Source organism: Hirundo rustica, chromosome 3, assembly GCF_015227805.2.
Source record: "Hirundo rustica isolate bHirRus1 chromosome 3, bHirRus1.pri.v3, whole genome shotgun sequence".
Lineage (NCBI taxonomy): Eukaryota > Metazoa > Chordata > Aves > Passeriformes > Hirundinidae > Hirundo > Hirundo rustica.
The window spans coordinates 26,936,272-26,958,505 of record NC_053452.1 but is presented as its reverse complement, the minus strand read 5'-3'; the positions used below and the strand labels follow the sequence as shown (position 1 = coordinate 26,958,505).

At 36.9% G+C, this 22,234-nt stretch overlaps 1 protein-coding gene across 2 annotated transcripts; it reads right to left on the bottom strand.

The window, feature by feature from the left end:
- Nucleotides 1-1,219: 1,219 nt before the first annotated feature.
- Nucleotides 1,220-19,954, bottom strand: DYNC2LI1 (dynein cytoplasmic 2 light intermediate chain 1). Of its 2 annotated transcripts, none has more exons than XM_040058907.1 (13): nt 19,872-19,954; nt 18,938-19,058; nt 18,512-18,546; nt 18,060-18,129; nt 17,877-17,965; nt 15,625-15,811; nt 13,363-13,431; nt 11,943-12,020; nt 10,363-10,439; nt 9,958-10,028; nt 9,447-9,544; nt 8,148-8,240; nt 1,220-1,774 (listed from the first exon to the last, which is right to left on the bottom strand). In XM_040058907.1, exons 1-13 carry the CDS (start codon nt 19,883-19,885, stop codon nt 1,709-1,711), a joined length of 1,068 nt encoding a protein of 355 aa, XP_039914841.1. In that variant the 5' UTR covers nt 19,886-19,954; the 3' UTR covers nt 1,220-1,708. The 2 variants fall into 2 exon arrangements, with proteins under 2 accessions (XP_039914841.1, XP_039914842.1); XM_040058908.2 differs by lacking the exon at nt 19,872-19,954 and adding an exon at nt 19,386-19,566.
- Between the last annotated feature and the right edge of the window lie 2,280 nt (nt 19,955-22,234).

Here is a 22,234-nt window from a genome sequence, read left to right as displayed (position 1 = left end):
TCATTTCTAGAATTGTATTTTCAGTCTTATGCCTTGTTTTGGTACCATTGGAGGAATCTGTAGAAAGGAAACAACCTAAATACATGTAAAGACAGAATCAAGAAATCACTCCATTCTAATCTCATACACACTATAAAACTGATGAGTATAGGATCTTGAAGCACTATCAAAGCTACCCAACTCATTTTTGCCTTGTAAATGATGGTAAATCACTAAAGACAGGTTATTTATATAAATTCTTGCTTTTCTCTGTCAAGTTCTAATCTTGGTTTGGAAGCAGTTTATGAATTACAAGGAAAAAATACGTTTGTTTAATAACGTTTTGGTTTATTTAATAAAATGTCAGTTTAACTAGGGAAAAAGTATAAATGTTGTTTGTTGGAAGCAATGCCATTTTCATCTTTGGAAATTATTCTCATGGGCCTTTCAAAATTGAAAACATTACAGACAGAATTCCTAAATTTTGTATCTTATTTTCATGTTCTGTGAAGAAACTAGTTTTTGCAGAAAAATAGATTTCTCCAAGGAGATAAGTATATTTTTATCTTAAATTTCTGTAATTATATAACCAGTTTTATTTGATGGTTTTGAGGTGAGGCAGTTCATAACAAAGAATTGTAAATCCAATCCTCAAGGTAATACAGTATTTCCACTTAAGAGTATTTTTCTAATATCTTTATGTGAAATATTCTGAGATACAAATGCTGTTACCAGAAAAACATCTGGTGAAGGAATATGTTCAAAATAACAAATAGCTTTAAATAGCTGGAAAGGTACAAGATTAGTGTGTCTCGACCATATTTATGAGCATGTAGGGTTGATCTGGTTTGCCATTGTTCAGACATTCACTCTCTGACAAGTCTGAGCTCTCAGGAGACACCTCTGCCTTTAATCTGGATTGTCAGATTAGATTAAATTAAATAAAAAATAAAAAGAATCTGTATTCTCAGAGCACCCAGTGCATCTCGCACTAGTGAGGTGTGCATGGACAAAAACCCATTCCTAGTTAGGCAGAATGTGAATCAATAATATTCTCAGCACTAACCAAGTATCTGTCAAATTAATTAGACTGACTTCCTGGCATTTCAATATATGACAGAAACATCCATCTTCCAAACTCTGAGTGACATCATACATTGCAAGAAATAAGTCCTGTGACAGAGAGAAAGCACACTTCTGAATTCAGGTCAAAGATGGTTTTAACTCCACTTTATTCTGCCAGTTTTAGTTTTATTTATTTATTCAAATATATCAAACAATTATGCAAGTATTTCTTAGGCTTTGGCTTTGAATGACAAAAAGATGCCTAGCACACTACATAATTTCATACTTTGGGTGTGAAAACTTGTTTATATTTAAATATATGCTTAGGCTAGAAGTATTCAAAAGTAAATTAAATAATGGGTTGTAACTTATAAAATAGATAGAACTGACAAATTCCAGTCTCCATAAACAAACCCATTTGAGAGCAATCTAGAATTCCTTTCTCCCCACTTTTTAAAAAAACTCTTTGCCAAGATAAACAAATTTGGACTGAGTGAATAAACAGCTCCTTTTATGAAAAATAACATCAGGGATGCTTAATAAATTCTAACTTTGTAGGTTGGTATTAGATATTTTCAACTGCATCAGATGAAATTGCTAACGTAATGTAAAAACGATAAAAATAATTTTGTAAATGGTGTTAAACTGAAGACAGAGCAGTTCATCAATCAGAGTCAAAATCCATTTCTTTCCAGGATTTAGAAGCATTTCTTTTGTATTGCTCAAGTTCCTAAAAAAGAAACATAAATACATATTAAGCTAATTTTCTCATTACTAAAAGTATCCAGAAACTTCACGTATTTATTTGGCAAATGTATGTATGTACAAACATTTTCACTGTAGAAAAAATGTACTATATTTTTATATTTAACAAAATTATCCTAAAAGTGGTAAGAATTTTGCCACATTTGCTGTCATGTAGGGAGCTACATTTTCCTGTACTTTAGATCAGTAGAGTGCTATCAAGGCAGACAAATGACCTCATCTCATTCAACTGGGAGCACCGAAGCCTGTAATAGAAGGTTCTAGCACCATTATAAAGTTTCCTCTGATGAATTTTTTGTAGGGGTGTGTACTGTCAGGAGTAATTTCTAAAGATTTTTTTCAGAAAAAAAAAATTTAGGAAGCATTACGATGGCTTTTCATTTATTTCAGAGTAAGGCTTCCAGCAGATTTACAGGAAGATGATGCTCTAATGAGGTACTGTTAGACCTAACCCTGTACCGCTTTCAAGATAAAAATCTCACAATATCTTACTTAGATCAGCAAAGAGGTGGACATAAACCAGTGCTTAGGATAAATGTAGCAAAGACCTTCAAAAGTGGACGTGTGATTTACAATTTATTTTGGTTTTAATAGAATGGACTTCAGAGGGTAAGAGAGGTTTTGCTGTAGGCATGCAAGTATCAGCAGCATGACAAAAATAACAACATTCACACCTGGTGAACTTAACAGAAGTATTAACTATCAGTCTAGAGCACACAGGGAAAAAGAAGAAATTAAAGGACAGAACAACAAAACAATCATTTTAAGATTGTATGGAAACAAATGGAATTTTCTCTAAGGAATTAACTTCAGCAGCTTTGTCAGAGGTGCAAAGTTTTCAGAAAGCTCCCCAGCTGTATGAGCAGGGAGAAGATTTTTAGTCAGTGCACATTGTTCCTGATGCTTGTAGGAGTCTGCTGGTAGGGTTATGCAACTCCATGGGTGACTGACACAGAACATATTGTGTCTAGGCTAAAGCCAGTAAGTTGCATTATTAGCTACAACTCCAGTACTATCAAACTGTTCTATCTCTAAGCTGGTCTTTATTCAGTATTTTTCATTCCCTCATTATTAATATAAAGTAATTATGATCTTGGAACATACTGAACTGTTGGAAACTTGCCAGCAGTTAGGAGTAGAAAGAATACTGTGGTATTTTAAGGAGCACATGGAACCTGCTTTATGCTAAGTAATTTCATTTAAAAACTTTCTCAAAGGCTTCAGGAATGGGGTAAAATTAGATAGTCAGGTTTTACATATAATGACAGTACTGGCTGGAGGTCATGTCTACAGGTGTTGGCTAAATAATTACCCTTGCAGATTTATCATCTGATTAATCTCCTTCAAGAAAGAGGCAGATAATTTAGAAGAATTAATTTTGCTGTAGGTTTAGCTAGCCTAGAAGGCAGTTAAGTGTAAAGACAATTCAAAACAATACAAACATGCGAACAAACGTGTCAAACCACAGCATATCTTAAAGCTGTATAGCTACTCCACTACATACAGAACAAAACTGTAAGTATTTATTATAGATGTGTATCTAGGTAAGACTAACATTTAAACAATGAGAAATGGAAAAAAAAAAAAGAAAGAAAAATTGATTAAATGGGAGGATATTTAGGAAAAAAGACTATTTTAATAAATATCAGTGATTCAGGAGGGAAAATGTTGTCACCAAAGTACACTTACCTAGTTTCTATGCAAAATAGAAAGTAAAATACATCTCCTTAAGTCAGAAATGTAATGCAAAATTCTTTCAAACACTACTTGAAGATTACTCCAGAGACCCTCTTGATAAAGGGCTCCTTGCTGCTCATTAAGTTCTATACTGCAAACATGAGCAGAATTCTGGAATAGACTGATGATACAGTCAGCTAAGAGATTATCTCTCCAAAGTGAAAGAAGATCATACAAAAGAATATATCTCAAAGTACACCAAAACCTTCATGCTAGCATTATGCTATGCTTATTTTGTGGGTGCAAGTACAGGGGACTGAGATCAGATATAGAAAGAAAAAAATAATTGCAGTTTCAATGTGCTCTCAGTGCTTTAAACGTAATTAGTGCTAGCAGCTTATCACAGATGTCTCAACATTGGCATAAAGTGGGCTTAATTTTTTTTTTTTTTAAACCTTAATGCTTCTGTACTTCTGTGTTTTGTAAATTCTTCATCTGTCAAATGGGGAAGATCACACCTAATCTCATAGAGATTGGGAAGAAAGACTTAACTGATGTTTGTGAGGCACTCAGATAAGATAACATTACCACACACGCTCAGATAAAAAAAAATTAATACTTTTGTGTTCATTGAAGTGTCTGAATGGCAGGTTGAAAAATAAGGTACATAAAGAATAAGGATGATGAAAAGAAATACTGAACAATTGAATTGAGACATCAGCAAAATAGTATATGATCATGTAATTAAAGACAATAGTACAATGTCTACAAACAAGAGGGAAAAATTAAGATTGTAGGAAAAGCCTTAATTGTTGCATTTCCTCTGTTCTGCATGACTGATATGGCTTCTTTTCATGCAGTTTCTTACTGGAAGTGCCCTCAATCTGGAATATGGTGGAAGCAACCAAGTACTGAAACACTAATTAAAAGTCTTAAGCACACAAACTTTAGTAGAAAATTTAATAACAGTGCTCTAATAACGCTCTTTACTTTGGTTTAAAAATTAAATACTTTTTACCCATTTGCATGCTTTCATGTGAAAACTGCCAAGAAAGCTTGTTCTTGGCAGCTGAGTAAATAGCCTAAATAATTTTTCTCTTATGAAGACTAGCACATGTCCTCCTGTGGAGAAAATGAAAGGTGGTACTGCTCTGTTATGCAGTTAAGGGTAGGGGCCTATTATATTTCTCTGCCCAGTAACACTGGTGTGATCAAGGGCATGGTATGAAATCTCCTGTTTTATGGAATGAGACTGAAATGGTCTCCTGAAGTTCAGCAATGTGTTCATGTTAGCAAAGTATGCTGAAAAAATATGGCTCTCAGTCTGTTGGCCAATCCCGTCCCCATATCAGCTGCAGATCTGGCATGGAGGAGACATTTGGTTTGGTGTGCCATGGTTGATTAGGTTGCTGTAATTTTAGGGAAATGCAACTATTGTTCCTCGTGAGATGTAGAATCTTCTTGTGTTTATAACTTAAAGTCTTAGCTCTTACATCTCTGTCTGTTAAGATCAGCTTCCATGACTTGTTAGCTGACACCAAATGGCACGAGGCATCTACTTTTCTGACTTTACTTCATGGCATGAGGCTTCAGCTAGAACTGGACCAATCCCTGAAGGAATAGCTCTGAGTAACAAGGACCAGTCACTGTGAACTTTGGCACTGCATGACTTCTGAAGCACCTGAGCTGGAGGCTCTCCAGTTCTTTGAGCTCAAGGCTGAGCTTTATCTGTTGCATCAATGACTGAAGCTGCAGTCAAATGTCCAGATCAAAAGGTTCAAGAACCTATTTTGAGTATTAGCAGTGAAGGCATAAGAGGAAACAAAGCAAAACCTTCAAAAAGACACCTTAGAGTACTTATATATGTGGCAGAGAGCAAACCTAAAGGAAAGAGAACAGACATTCCCATGTGCCAGGCTCTCACTGCCACAAACATTTAGAAGGAACTGATGAACAAGACTTTTCATGCTCCCCATACGTGTTCACAGATGCAGGTGTGTATATGTAGCTCCAATCAGAAATATTATTTTAAAAGATCTCACTCTAATTCAAGTTACGTGTGTACCAAAACCCAAATTAAGGTGACCTGAAACATCAAAAGCCAAAAAGTTAACAGAGAAGGAATAGAGGATGCCAAGTTTGCCATGTGGGTTATGTATGAAGAATTAACCAAAACCTAGACATTTAAGGCCTAATAACTATGCAGAATGAGTATTTTTTTTAATCTTGAAAGTCTTGCAGAAAACACAATATTCCAGTAATTCCTGGAGAAAATCTGCTAGTTAAGAATTACATTAGAAATACAAATTTCAAAAGGGTCCCTGGTGCTGTATTCTCTCTCAGAGTTTAACTACAGGGAATGAAAAGCAGTGAACAATTCCAACAGCACTATTTGATATAAATCTGTGCTATGCATGTCTGTGAGGCAAGGACTAGGAAAAGAATTCTGAAAAGACATAGTTGAGAAAGAGAGCTGTGCTCCATCTTGAAGAAAGGCACAGTGAGGAAAAGACAGCCTCAGGAAGCTTTCCAGAGCAAAAATGTTTAGAAAGAAAGTGGTACATCTCATAGTTAACTCTGAAAGAATTAAGGAGGCAAAATAACCTGGTCTGAAAGAAAACTTACGTCAGAATGCCGATGAGCTGGACTCTAAACTTCTACAGCCAGTCAGCACCTCGGATAAATGCTGACAGTACCTTGGAGTCTGCCAGGGACTTTGATTTTTTTTTTTAACTGTTTTCTTATTTTATACTTAAGAATTAAAATTCAGTCTTTTACTCTGCCAGGAATGCAGGCAATTCCTTCAATCAAAACTCCAAAGTTGGAAATTATTTACTTAAACTTTGTATTGCCACAGTTATCTCTAAATCTGTTACAGTAGTATTGAGCAGTCCTGACCAAGACTGAGTCAGTCAAGTATTGCTGGTTCTTCTATCAGATGCACTGACAGGGGCTGTGTTTTGCTTCCCTTGCTGGTTTTGTGTTTGTTTTTCTTTTAAAGCTTATCTTTGAGATAAATAAGTAAACAGGCGATCACCTGGAGTCCAAAGTAACATTAATTAACCGAAAGTAACCGAGAAAAATGATAACATGAAAACATTCACTATCATCACATGATACTTTTCAATTTTGCATTAGGTCCCATGATTTCATTAGCAACATGTTGCATATTGACCATCTTAATATACTAGTCCTCCCAAGCAGCAGATACCATGACACTCTATAATGTCAGACTCATGATTAATTTAAAAAATTGCTTTAAAAATACGCTTTTTGTGCTGCTTTCCATTGAACAGGAAAACAGAAGGACACTTTAAGAAACACTGCAACTAGAGAGTTCTTTTCTTTTAGATGTCTATTTCTAGATTGGTGCATTTCAATTTCCTAGCATAAAACATTTTAATAATGTGCAAATAATCTTGTAAAAATTAAACTTCCTGATAGAAATTTAGGAAATAACTGCAGATAACAAAAGTAATTTTCTCTTTAATGCTCAAATTACTTGTAGTAGTCCAATAAAAAGAAGCTATAATGGTTTGCAATGCCCTTGAACAGATTAAGATTCTAAAAGCCTGTCTCTTTTGTTTAAAAACAGAAAATAATTTCCTGTATGATTTAATCAATACGTACCAGTATCTTCTTTTGCAACACATTATTATTTAAAAATAACAAATCTAGTGCACTATATAGTTGTTTCCAGATATGTGGCTATACTGAGTATGTTTGTATTATAAATTCCAAAAGCAGCACGCTTTACAAATTTCAATGATTTCTAAGACTGCTCTTGATGAGACAGAAATTCAGAACTGATACCCACATTAACAGGATATTGCAGGTAATGTGCAAGTTCAAAGGCTGTGGGGGATTTTTGAAATTGTTTTATTCTTTGGATAAATCTTGGTTTGATTTTAACAGACCCATACCTATGATACTGATGTAATATACAGTACTGCTACTCAGCTGATGTTATTTGCTGATAGCTGTAAGGCAATCCTTTAACCTTCATCTAGTTTGCCACAGAATTTTTCCATAAAAATTAATTCCCCACTAATCTAGAGAAAGGCAGAAACACTTCAGAATTAATAAGAAAAAATAGAAGACTCTTTCCCCACTAAAGGTCTTTCCTGGAATTCAGGGGTTAAGCCACATATCATCACTCTGTGGAACAATTCCATTCACTGTTTAAGATAAAATGTCCATAGCCTGCAAACTCAAGTTAGAAATGTTATCATCTCAGTATCTTTCCAGTTAAATTAAGTTTTGAAGGAGAAAGAGAGCAGTAAGGAGTCCCCACCACGGACCTTGATATTGCTTTCTACACTTTCTGTTAGCCAACACTCAAATGAGAGTACAGGGTGAAGAAATGAGGAAATTATTGTCAAGAAAGCTTCAAAGTTTATTTTAGTGAGTTTAAGAACAGTTTAAGGGAAAATTTGAATTATTAATTTCTAAAGAAACTCAGAGCCAAAACTTTGAGATCTAACAATGATCTACTGGCTTAATATCTTAATGGGAAAAAAAACTCATAACCAACTACTAAACTGAAATCTAAAGCTGAAATTATTTAAGGGCAAAAAGGGGAGGTATGAGTATCTGCTATTAGTTCAGCAGTGCTGGTGGTTCTGGAATACCTGACTGTGAACAGCATTTGGAGAACACACCTGGTTTTTCTGAGCTCTCATGACATCAACTTCATACTCAGCATACTGACTATCCTGTGCAGGGTCCTTGGTATCTTGTAAATCACAGAAACTCTAAAAGGAAAAAAAGACAAAACCCCAAATGATAGAATTTATCTTATTTAATACGAAAAAGCCACGCTATGTTTTATTACAAATATAGTAAAAGCTTGCATTTGTGGAACAATTTTGTGTTACAGGACACAGGTTAGTTAAAAAGAAATGCTCTTCTATCAGTAAAATGAAGAAAAAGTAGGAGTGCAGCTAGATTCTAAAGGGCAAAAAATATTCTTCTCTGGTGGTTGGTTATTATTCTTGAGCATCAAAATGAAAATACTGTTTCTGGTCCACGACGTTAGGGCACAGTTGGGGTTGCCCTTGCTAAACCATTGGGTACTCATGCCTGGAATTCAGTTCTGGTTATCAGGAGCATTACCTCAGTAGCTGAGAAACTGATTGCTATCTTTGCCAAATATCAGAATTCTCATTTCCTAACCTTGAGCGAACTATAACTTGAATTCCAGAGAAGGAAATACAATAATATAAGAAAAAACTATGAGGAGGGGTTTTTTAAATGTTGTCCTGCACATTTCTCCTTAATCATATCAAACAGAAATTAGCAAGAAGGCAATAATATCAGTGATGGAATAAAATAATGGAATTCTACTTCTTAGGTGAGGCAATGGAAAAAGAAGTTTGCAATGCATAAAAATAACTCTGAAGTTTAAAACCTGCTATGGAACCAAAACAGGAGACCGTGAATCTATTTGGCAAATGTTTAAATCTTTACTTAGACTGATACACTGATGAACAGCGATGGAGCTTGCAAGATGAGAAGTGTATTTATTTCTTCAGCTGTTTCAGGGGGTACTTGGAGGGGTGGGTGCAGGAGGAAACATTTGTTTATCGTGTTTTTAAAGGCTATGAGGAAAACTAACATGAAAAATAACACTTCTGTATAATTTCTGAGAAGTTTAGTCTTTATCATGCAGGGGCATTTTATACTGAGAACAGCATCTTTCATAATTTCTAAATTTAGGAAGGTGACTGAAGACGCAGAAGCACTACTACATACAATACTTAATTGTATGTACTAACTTATATAACTAATAATTGTATGTATTAACTTAATACTTAAACTAATACTTAAAAATGTATTAAAGACAGCTACTAAGTGAGACTGAAATTCCAGTCCGTGGACTTGAAAGACAAAAAGGAGCAGGGATATTGGTGCTATTTTGTGAGAAAAAGCAGCAGTGTGCATGGCATATATATCCCTACCTTGGGAGGAAATGCTTTCTCAAATACTTTTTTCCATAGTTCCAAAGGCGTGTTGGCACGCATCTTTCCAAGATCACTGTCGGAGGCAGGTGGTGGTCCTGAGGATCACAGCACACATAAGACAAATGTGTTGTCATAACAACATAAATCACAGATGCATAATGATCCATCTAATTTAGAATTTTACCTTCTACACTGACAAGCTGCAACAAGTTTGAAAAAAACATTGATCTCCTACCATGAAATGGGCTGAGAGGTTTTGTATATTTTGTTTTCTTTCAGATCTAAGCTTATTGGTACTTTACTATTTTACATAGTCCAGAAACTTTACGAAACTACCTAACAAACCTGCACAAATAATTCTCAGTAATACAATGAATCATGATTTTAAAATCTATAAGCTATTTCCTTCAATAATCTGTTAAAACTGATACTGATGCTGTATGTTTGCTTAAAATGTTTTTCTTGTTTTCAAAACAATTAAGCAACAATGAACAGGAAATGTTCTAACCTATTTGGCTCATGGAATCCAGGCCTGCTGGTATAAAGAGAGGTTTGCTGGGATCCACTGATACAGACTTGCTAAACAGAAAAAAGAGAAAATGTATCAAGTGAGCATTTAGCAATCAACAAAAAACATTATTCTGGCCAAGACTAGTGTCTTACTGGGGTTTGTATATAAATACAAAAATAGTACTCCACTCCAGTGGTAACCACATTTTTCATTCATTGGTTTGAGGATCAAAATTATGGAGTTATCACAGTCCTTAGCAGAGATAGGCAGCTGAGTCACAGAAGTCCAAGTCCATGAACAAAAATCTTTCAGAAATAACATTTAAGAAAAAAAAAGTTTTTATGATTAAAATATTTTTTAGGCTCTGAGCAAGACATTTAATAGTTGAAGAATAAAAATTACCTTTTATCATAGCCAAATGCCAAGTGATTAATGAGAGCACGGGCTTTCAGCAGGAGAGCCTCAGATTTACTGGTAAACTAAATGAATCAGAAAACAAAATTCACATAATGAACTTCCATCATAAATATATTGCATTTTGCCATCTACAGAGAGGATGGAGCCTTGCTAATTAATTCCTGACCCAAACAAATTTGGTACATGTTCACTGAATTGACTGGAAGAAAAATCTCACATTCCCATTCAGAAACATGAATATGTTTGTTACTGAATATATAGATCAAGAAAGACTAAAAAGTAGCATAAATAAAGATTAAGGAATATTTTTTGTAATACTGATTCAAAACTTTTGAAATATGCACATTACGAGACACAAATCTTTTGCCCAAGACTAAGGAACTACGATTTTAAATTACATTAAAAATTATCCAGAATACCTTAAACATTTAGAAGTGTAATGAGTAACTATATAATTGTCATAAAAACAGCTTCCAAGTGGCAGAAGGTACAGATTTTTCAGAAAGCAGCTCTCAGAATATATTCTCGAACAACATGCTTCTCCGTGTCTAAGGGCTTTTGTATCTAACAGATTCATGTCTTTGAGAAAGAAGTCACATCACTGCTGTGGGAAATTAAGTTTCTCCCTCTCATTTCAATGACAATCAGGATTTAGCAGACAAAGAGTTTTATATTCTATTTTTAATTTTTACTTACAATAATACTAAAATACAAAAAAAACCAAAACCGACCAAGACAGTTGTACTCTCAGTTAACAGAAGACAAATTCATGCGTCAGAGTGAAAAAGCTTTACGTGCATGTAAAAGGACATGCCGAGATCATAAGTATTCAAAGTAAACATAGGTTGTTTCGATAATCACTAAGCTACTATTAAATATTATTTATTGCATAAATGGTGGTTGATACAGTTACACCCATCTTCTGATGCACAGTGAGCCCAAGAGGCAGCGTTTTTGCACTGTGAATCTCAGCATGCATGTTTCTGTCTTTACTCAGAGGATGATCTGCCAAACTGAAAGAAATACTTCATTGTCCTCATGTTGGCATCTTTCTACCCACTTCTGTAAGGAAGCTCCTGTCCTTCTTCAACACACTAAGTGTAGTAATCTGGTATACATAAACTACTGTGAAAATGAGCCCTCAATTTCAAGCCTATGAAAGCTGGATCACTTAATGTAAGTTCATGCTTCTACCAAAAGGGCCAGTTCTCTAATTCAGTCTAAGGCCCATTTCTTCCCATTCTTCTTTCTTGTACGGAAAAAAAAAAAAAAATTGCCCAAGATGCAGTAAACTCAGTGCAGGAACTAAGTTAACAGTAGCAGGTAACTGTTTTAATTTAGTTTTTGTTGATACTGGGACCTTGTGTATTTGTTCACAAGGCATGTCCATCCATCTCCTGCCAGTACAGTGGCTTGTTCAAAAGATAGCCTCATGAAGAAAGCTACTGTAAAGCCAATGAAATCCCACTTTCTCTAGTTTTACAGTACTATTTTAAAAAATATTGTTTTGTAGCAGAAATATTGTTCATCTTCTCTATCCTTAAACGGAAAGTGAGTATACATACCACTAATGATGCTCCATAATAATGCGAAACAAATCGAAGTGTCTTGCTAATTATTTTCCTCATTTCAGAGTCAAACTCCTGAAAAAGTTGATAGTGGAATATAGACATAAGAAACAAAACCCAAACTACAGTTAGAACTTTTATTTTTTTTCATATAAACTGCAATACACTTAAGCTACAGCATATAAGGCTTTCAGCTGTCAGCTTAATTATATCTTAAGACAGAATCAGTAACAGCCTACTCTGAAAAGAAATGTCACAATTTCTCTTTGTTTCTTTTTTACAGATGGAGCCTAATTCAGGCAATATATTAGTCCAGGAAAAGTTTTTTAATTGAGAATGCACATTTAATTTTCAATTTATTTGTTTGATACTGTTTTAAATTTTTATCAGTAGAAATGCTGCCTTACTAGAAGAATAGGGATTTTTTTAGAAAATATATAAGTAAATCTTTGGGTATATGCTGTCTAAATTCTAATACCTGCAAGATTTGAAAGGTGCATCAAAATACCTTTTCCTCCATGTCTGTTTAATCTAAGATCATACAGGTGGCCTTCCCTGGATAAAATGGGTGAAAATTTGGTCCCAGTGACACCTGCAGGAGTCAATCCACAGACCCCCAAAGGAATCAGGCTGGCATTTTGTCATTATTGCATGAGAGTCATTGAAGGTCGTAGCTCAGCATAAAGCTTTGAGACGAGAGGAGGCAAGTCCCTTATTAATAAAGAATTCAGTAACTCAGGGAGTTAGCCAGGTATCAAGTGCACTGTGTAGCCGTCCAGAGAAGCACAGGCTGCCAGCACAACTGCTAAAAATCAAACATACCATCCCTAGTTTCTCATGACCAAGTGCAGTGAGTATGTGTTCGTTTGGGTTTTTGTGTCCTGGGAGAGAATCCAGCAGTACTACGACATTTCTTTCCCCTGTGCCATAAAGGATGCAATTACTCACTTGTCTCTAGAAACTTAGGAAGTACTTTAAAGTAAGTACTAGACTGAAGTTGCCACAACTACTGAAAATATCTGATCAGCTTGACTCGAGGTACAACCCTCTTTCATTGCCATAAACTTACAGCTGCTGTCACAGGGGGCACGTGGAGCTGGATTTCTCTCCTTATAAAAGGAAATCATTCACATGGTGTTTTCTTGCTCCCCTTTTTGGTCTGCAGCAACTTTTGTCTCAACATTTTCCAAGTACACCTCAAAAATCATCAGTTTGGGGGTGGTTTGTGAAGGAATGACAGTAGGCCTTCCTTAATGTTGTTGGATGGAAAGGTTTTGGGGTTTTTTTTTTTGGTGGTAGAAGACAGGCTGTCCACACTTTAGTTCAAAAGATTACTATTATATTAGTGAAATTTTAGTATATAGAATATTTACTGAGAATAATTTAATTATTAAAAATGTGCTTAAGTATTACTTACATGAAAAATATCGTATTTGCTTCCAATTATCACCAAGGGTATTGGAAAAGGGTCGATTAATGCACAGTCCTGTTAAAAAGATATAGGACAGGTAAGCTCTGTAAACAAACTGTAGAATATTTCAACTATTAAAGCAACTGAAAGGGGTTAAAATTAATTCACAGAAGACACGGTTTTCCAAACATTAAGGTAAAGGAATCAACTTTATTGCAATATCTGTATTCTACCGTTTTCCCATTTTCTTCCTAATGGCCAGGAAATAATCCCTCTGAGCAGTCAGAACACTTACTTAAACAATATTTAATGTGAATTTCCAATGCTTGATATCAGCACAAAGAGGAAACACTATCCAACAAACTTGAAAATGTGAATACTGATCAGTGGAGGAAAACAAGTCTGATACTACAGACTTAAGTGCTAAATAGCTAACATGGAATAAAAAATTTAGTAAGTGTATTACAAGAATTCTCAAGTGATCTGGAAGGGCTTGCTGTAGTCCATATGAAATGAGATAATCCCCTCGTGTGTTCAAGCAATTATTTATTCAAGCTGCTATGGCTGCAGCAGTGCCAGAAAGATGTGTTGTAGCAGAGGTTGATCCAGCTGCTCCCTTCTAAACCCAGGTATTTCACAGACATGTTAAATGACAAAATGTTGACAGGAGGTGCACACCCTGAAAATCCTCTACTTGGAGAGGAGAAATAATGGCTTCACTCATGCACTGTCAAAGCAAAAGCTTTGAGCAAAACTATCACAACTTAAAAATGAGTGTATAGAATATAAAACTGAAAAAAATAGTTTTCATTTCATAACTAAGAGGAAAATTTGGGATAACATCAGAAACCTTAAAACTAGCTCATTGAACCCTATTCATGTTTTGACTGTGGAATTTATTTTTGACTATGGAGTATGTTGAATGCATCCAGCCTTTTTAAACAAGGTCTGCAGGTGATATGTTTTATCATCATAGCAAATAATTCTTTAGCCAGGCCAATGAAATGTATCTTCATCCTTAAAAATATAAGTCTTTCATTGATTCCTGTTTATGATAAAAATATGTTTAGCCATTAAAAGGCACATAAAGATCTCCATAAAGTGTAATTTAATTTGACTATAAAAGATAGTATTTTCTTCTAATAAATTGATACATTTTCTTTGAACAAAGATGAAAGCTAGAATAGAACCAAGCAGTAATACAATATTTGCATTATTTATGTCTTTGATAATGGAATCTAAACAGAAATTTTAGTTCAGAAGGTATAATTGTGTTTCCTACAGTGCAATAATAACAAGTTTTCTTAACAATTAATAGCATTATTATTTTTCTTTATTGCAATAAGCTTGCAATTTTCTGATACGTAAACTCCTATATGAAACTAGACACCGTGGTCATAGTTTATTGCCAGGTGTGCATGTAGGTGTTAGCTTTTTGTGAATTCCCTTCTCTAAAAGTAACAACCAAAATAAACCCGGTATACTCTAAATCTGCGGAGTGCTGCATATGTTGCTTTCTCATATATTTCAAGTTACTTTTAAATTTCGGAGCTCTACGAGCACTTGCTGTATTGAAGCATTTTATAGAAGTTACAGCAAGTAGATTTACATGCCAGGTCTTTGAATTGTTGAATGCTTATTTGTGCATTATATACACACAACATTTGCAGAGGTTTAATGCACAATGACTTTTCATTTCTATTGCGCATAATCTAGTTTAGCTTTTCCAGAGATTTAGTTAGCAACTATGTTTAAAGGACTGATGTTAACATTTCTGAAACTTTATAATTTAATTAGTTGTCAGATTATCAAAAGGCATTGAGTTTGTGATAGACATTTAAATAAATGCAAAGTATATAGTCATGTTGATGGCTGTTATAACTATATTCTTTGCTTAAATTTGTACCTTCAGCTAGTCTCTTGCTAGATGACTTTTGTACATTCTAGTTTTCATCTTCATTTTAAAAAGATGAGGGGGGAAAAAAGCAAACTGCTACTCTAAAACTATTTCTTTTGATTGGTGTAACATGCCATAACAATCACATTAGATATCTAACAAAAAGATATAAGAAACCTTCTTTCCTTGTTTCTGCTCTTATTGAATTTTTATTAAATTGCTATAATTTTCCAGTGAACAGGTTCATCTACATCAAATGGATTTTCAGTCATGCATAAAAATCTAAAAGAGTTGTTTATGATTTTCAAAAGCATTATCTTTAACTGTATAAAGGCCTGTGACATCCGGAGAAAATATTAGAAGTAACTTACAGGGTGATCCCTCTGCAGATGATTCCACATTCTCTGTTTAATTTCAGCAGCTACTTCAGGGGTTTTCTTTTCTAGTTTGGTTAAAATTTTGTTCACGTGGTTCCTGGTGACCTGCAGAAGGTTCTCCATAGTAGTCCAGAGTTCATGAGGTTTGGAGAGATCCAATACCAGAACTACAGCAAATGACCTATTAAAGAGGCATTATTTGGTCCCATACTCAGCGCATGATGCAGTCAGCATTTTCATACAAAACCACACCTGGAGTGTAAATGGGAACATCTAACTGCTAAGGTAGAATTAAATGTGACAGCAAAGCAAGATGGCTTTTAGGGATATTCTGCACTCTGAAGAAATCTTTCCCTTGTCTCTTGTTCAGAAACTATTATTTTGGCGACTTTCAATCAAGCGTTGTTTTGGGGGACTGTCTTCAAACAGTAAAGTATGCAGATACCCTCCGTCCTGTAGCTCCTTCCTATGTGACTTGAGGATTTCTGCTGTTATGTATCCCTGCAGTCTCCTAAGTCTACAATTCTAGACCAAGCAATGTTAGCCAATGGCTAGGATCTTTTCTAACTATTACCTGTATTCCCTGCATACCTGGGAAAGGTCCCTACTTTCATTATTCTTTTCTAATATGAAATGAAGATGACCTGGTTAAGGAGAATATTCCATGTCATGGACTGTTTGGAACCTTGAATGGGTGCAGAAAATCTTCCGAAAGATAAAACATCCTTAGCTACTACCAGGCTTCTAAAGGTGGCTTGTTGATGAGAAATGTTTTACATCTGAGTCCCCTCTTTCTAATACCCTGCCTCCCAAAATACCAGCTGCATTTAAGTGCAACTTGTAAAGATCATTGCAAATGCAGTAATCTGAATAGATGCCATCATTCTATCCTATTCCAGCCTGACTTGAAAAAGGGGATTCCAGACTAGAGGGGTATTACAAAAGCTACAAAGCAGCTGAGTGTTCAATTTCATTTAAAAATACTGTGGGGAAGAAAAATCTGGTGAAAAGTCTCTTGATGAAACTAAATATAGTTTATGGAACTTTTAAATAAGCAAATTGCTTGACTACAATGATGAGAAAACCAGCAAAATGCACTTACATTTGTTGAAATGGTAGAATTTTTACTGGCATGTTAAAATATTGCCTTCTGAACAGAAGTGAATTGTTCTTACAGAACACTGCTATTCCAGCAAAGCATCTTAAGATTCTCCACATTAGAAAATCCCTTATCAATAGGAAGAAAAGTCTGATGGAGGTAGAGCTCAATTAATTTAATTTAGTCAAGGGCTGAAAAATTATACTTCATTTTTTCTCTCCCAAGCTCTTCTAGAGACAAAGAGCTTCACATGCCATAAGTGTTTTATTTCTATTCCCTCTTAAGTCCCTCAGCAAATAATGGCATTATCTCAGTAGTCAAAACAGGAGTAAATGTACCTGGTAAAAATGATATTCCTCCTTTTTCTTCCTCACAGAAATTAAAGCTCAATACCAATGAAATAAAGCAATACATCATAATACAAAACTTACCTTCTGATTCTTTTCTCCCTTTTCAACTCCCATCTTCCCTAACCAAAAAAAAACCATAAAAAACACCCCCTATCACCTTGTCATTTCTTCATGCAACTTTTCATGCATTTCTTCTTAGGCTATCCATTCCTTTAATGGGTTTTTCTCACTACATTCTCTTAATTTGATCAAAATTTCTGTTTCCTTTTGCTGTCAAATAATTTCAGTAGCTCTAGTTGCTCCTGGAAACGTCATCTCTCTGTTGGGAAATTACTTTCTCATTAAAAGGTCATTTCCCAAAAATCCAGAGATTTTTTTTTGCTTTGTTTTTCACCTTAAAATATCTGTCACAGAAGGAGCATCTATTGTGTGCACACAGAAGTAGGAAGCAAGATTTTACTTTTCATATATCCCCAAGTCTGTTAATTTGCTCTTCATTGAGCATAAAGATATTATGCCTTCTCTTCTTCTGTATTTCTTGTTCTATCTACTTAAGGCCAGCCTACTTCATCCATGTTTTGTTGAGATGACTTATAACTTGTTTATTTAGGAGAGAAGCATGAAAAGGAAGAGAAAAGCAAAGCATCGTGGTATTACAGCGACTCTTAGCAAAACACTAAGATAAATCTTACACTTTGAAAGGGCTTTTCACCTCAAAAAAAAAAAAAAGGTCATGAGATTACCAATGTTTGAAGAAAAGCTCAAATTAACTCTGGAATTGTAATATTTACACTTACCTTATGTTGTGGCTAGTGATTGGTATTTGAATGAGTTCCACTAATGAGGTTCCACCACCTAGTTCCCAAAAATGAGCTACATCTTTAGGCTGCAAAAGAGTTTCTTTATGTTATTTTTAGGTGTGTGTATATATGTGTATATATATATATATAAAGATATGGTAAATTAGACATTCTACTCACTGTATTGTGTCTCCTTGCCCTTCTTCCAAAAGTATATTCCAAGGCTAACGTTGGCTTTGGAGACTCTTCCCTAAATTAGGAAAAGTAACTGAATTTTGTCAAGATCCTCTAAAGAAAGGAAGGTAATTTTACAGTTACTAAATTGTATTTCTCAGTCAGCTCAGAATTTGGCTTAGAGACATCAGTATGGGGAGGACACTTTTAGACGGGAGGTGTCAGGTTCTGAAGACAGGAGAGGCAGAAGCACCAGCCCAAAAAAATGAGTCATTTCAGCTAACACTGGAGAAGGACTGACAGGGTCACCTGAGAGGTTATAATGAAGGGAAATAAGTTCATTCTTAATGATCAACCAGTCACAGAATACACCTGCATACATATATTATGAATTATCATACAGTATGACTGGTTTTTAATCTACAGCTGAAAACTGTTTTAAAATATTTAACACATACCTCTCAAGGCATCTCAGTATGATAGTGGTCTTCCCCTGGAAATTGAAAACAAACAGGAACTCTAACTATTTAAAGAATAAAGTTGTATCACTAAGCCAAATTCATTTAACATTCTAATAATAAAGTACCAGAAAACTGCAAATGCGAGTAACTGTTTGCAGCCTTATAGTGGAAACTTAAGTCCAATTTTCAATCAGAATCAAGTCACACTATTATTTTAAGTATAAAGTAATAGACATGGCAAACATAGTAATAGGAACACTGTACTTAAAACAGACATTAGTGATCAATTACACCTCTGCAGAATGAGACCATGAGATATTATGTCTTTAAAATTAAGTGAACCTTAATATCTGAAAATATGGGATGTTTTCCCTGACACAAATTATGTTTGAAAAGTGTAGAATTGTACAGTATTTAGATTACCCCGTTTTTGTTTCCCATAAATAATATTGATTTTTCCCAAACTTCCCCTGGCTTGACATCATTATCATCAGGATTTTCTCTCTTCTCCACTTCAGCTATAGCAAGATCCCATAAAGTATCACTAGTTGGAAGGAAACAAGAAGAGAATAATTAGAGAAAACACACACCTTAGGCCCTAATTCCTGAAAACACCTAAATGAAGGTTATTATCGTGTAGATTGTTGTTATTATTTCACATCACCTGTTCTCTGTCGAAGTGCTTCTAACCAAACCAGCTCAAGTGAGGCTCCTCAATAAGCCCAGCAGCCGCTGGTGGCACATAGGGAGCACGTACAGGCTGTGCAGGGGAGGCTTTGCTTGGAGTACATTTAATCACGGAATCACACAATCAATTAGGTTGGAAAAGACCCCTGAGATCATCTAGTCCGACCTGTGACCGAACACCCACCAGAGCGAGTGCCGCGTCCAGGCTTTCCTTAACACCTCCAGGGACGGTCACTCCACCTCTTCCCCGGGCAGCCCATTGCGGCACCGAGACACCTTTGGAAGGTTGTGTGGCGTGCCAGGCTTTCCTTTCCGCGGGAGCCTGGGGAGCCGGGCAGCCTCTGGAGCCGGGCACGGCTCGGAGGGCTCGGGAGAGCTCCGGCCGTGGGCTCGGTGTGCCGGGAGCTGCTCGGGCAGCGCGGGCTCGCCGCGATCAGGTCCACCCGCGGCCTCCTGCAGACCCCGTTTATGCGAGATCCCGTACGGAAGCAACGGACAAGGGCCAAGCGTGCCCCACATGCCCTCGGCCCCGCTCGCTTTAGGGGTAGAGGCCGGAACCGCCCGTTTTAAACCCTCCGTCCCCTCCCTCCCTCCCTCCCTCTCCAAGCTGTCCTTCCCCCAGGGCAGCGGGAGCGATCCCCGTCTCCAGCGCGGGCAGGACTCCCGGTACCTGGCCTTGGGCATCGCTGCGCGGGGCGCGGGCCCGGCTGCCCGTGGCCATGGGAACGGCGCGGGGCACGCCGGGAGCTGTAGTTCCCCGGGGGGGAGGGATGGGAGGCCCCGCCCCGCGCTGGGCCCAGCCCGCCCCACAGAGGAGGGGCCGTGTGGCGGTGCCAGCGAGCGTCCCGCCCCGGCTCTTATGTGTGCCGCCTGCGGCTGCCTCCGGCGCCGGGGTTCCCGTGCCTCGGTCCCGGTGCGAGTGTGAGTGTGAGGGCCCTCGGGGGATGAGGACAGAATACTCCAGCCGTGGAGGAAGCCAGGGATAAGCAAACAACACCACCGGGTCTTATTTTACCTCGGCCTTAAGCACTGGCTCCTGATAAATTCATGGTCCCTCAGTGAGCTTCGTTACTAGCGGGGGGAGTGAAACGAGGCCCGAGTCGTTCCCACTCCCTGGGAACGGCTGTGTAACACACAGTAAGTGTAGTCATCTTGTAAAAATAATTGTGTAATTATTTTATTGTCCAGCGGAGGGCGAGGGTGAGGGGCTGGAGCATCTCTCTTAGGAGGAAAGGCTGAGGGAGCTGGGGCTGTTCAGCCTCGAGGAGACACGACTGAGAGGGAAACCTCGTCAGTGTCTGTCAGTGTCTGAAGGGAGGTGTCAGAGGATGGAGCTGGCTCTGCTCGGTGGTGCAGAGTGATAGGACACGAAGCAATGGGCACAAACTGATGCACAGGAAGTCCCACCTGCACACGAGGAAGAACTTCTTCACTGTGCAATGACCAAGCACGGGAAAGGATTGTCCAGAGAGGGTGTGGAGAATCCCACACTGGAAATATTCAAGAGTCCTGTGCTATGTGCTCTGGTATGACCCTGCTTGAGCAGGGAGATTGGTTGGTCCCTTCCAACCTGACCCATTCTGGGATTCTTCATAGTTACAAGGGACACACAACTTAAGACACTGTAACAAACAGGGACTGGATTATTTCAAATAAGATTATCAAAAATCAAGTCAAAAAATGCTGGGCTTGGACTAGAAAGTAGGATTTAAAGGGTGCAGTAAACAGCACGATGACCCTGAGTATGAAAGGGGCATAGGATGTAGGTGAACCCAACAAGTCTGAAGTGTCCTAAATCAGAGAAGTGACCCAAAATCCAGGACAGCAATTACAGCTTTCTTCTGTAGCTGAGGAGCCGCTTTGTATCTTGAGAGAGTGGAGACAGAAAAACCTGACTAAAATATTTCAGTTACCTGTTTGATCAAAGCCAGGAAAGCAGCCTCCTTCATAATGATTAACTCAGATTTCATTTTAACTGTTCCTTCTTCCTTACCCAAAGAAGGCTGATGTGTCCTTCCACTGACCCTAAGTAATGCTCATTCTTTAAATAAGAATGTTTTTCTAAATTTAGCTTGCATAATCATTCAGTTCCAGAAGCCTTTATATGGCTATTTTTGTCTGTTTTTAATTACTTCCAGGTTTCTACATGCGTATTATCAGGAATTTGCTAACCTCCTATGGAAACCATGGTCTTGCTAATTAAAATCCAGAAAGAAACTTAATTATGTAGTGTTGTACAATGCAGATCATGCTGATGCCTGTCTAAGTGCATTTCTTTCATCAATTTCAGTTCAACAGAACACTTACAGATATACAGATATCTCAGTAGATCTGTGAAGCCAGTGTTGATGTGTAATCAGCACCTAGAGGTAGAAAAATCCCTGGACAAAGCTGCTCTTGCTCTGCCAAAGAGAGCAAAACTATTGTAGGAATTGCTCCTGGCACTATGACCATAAGGTATTACTGTAAAAACAAGAGTATAAAAAGAAAAGTATTTTTACAGAGATTTACTCACTGTCAGAGGTGACAAATCTGGAAGATGCTGCAGTACAGATCTGAGCATAGGAACAGGGTGCACAGTTAGTAGGTGTACTGAAACCCAATCTGGAATTTAAATTGGAGTCTTCAGCATTTTATGTTCCAACCTTCTGTTTCTTTTGCCCTAATAAACTGTAAAGAAACCCCAGAACAACACACACACACAAAACTTTTTCCCCCTAAGTCCTTATTACTGAGTTACTTTTCACCTTAGTTAAAATTAACTCAAACTAATGGATTGCATTAAGCTGTATGGACTATTAAAGCTCTAACTAAAGCTTTAAGTGGTGCATTCCTTTATGCAAGAATGGTTTTCTTCCTTCAGGAATCATTGAAACCTATGAAAACTGGTAGTCTGACAAGGAACTCCAACACCAAATACCTACCAGCCTTCTTTTCATAGGGAAATAAATGCTTTTATTTCAAATTTAAACAAAATTTAAATATAACAAAATCCATTAATTTTATGGATTGCATTAAAACCTTAAAGCTTCA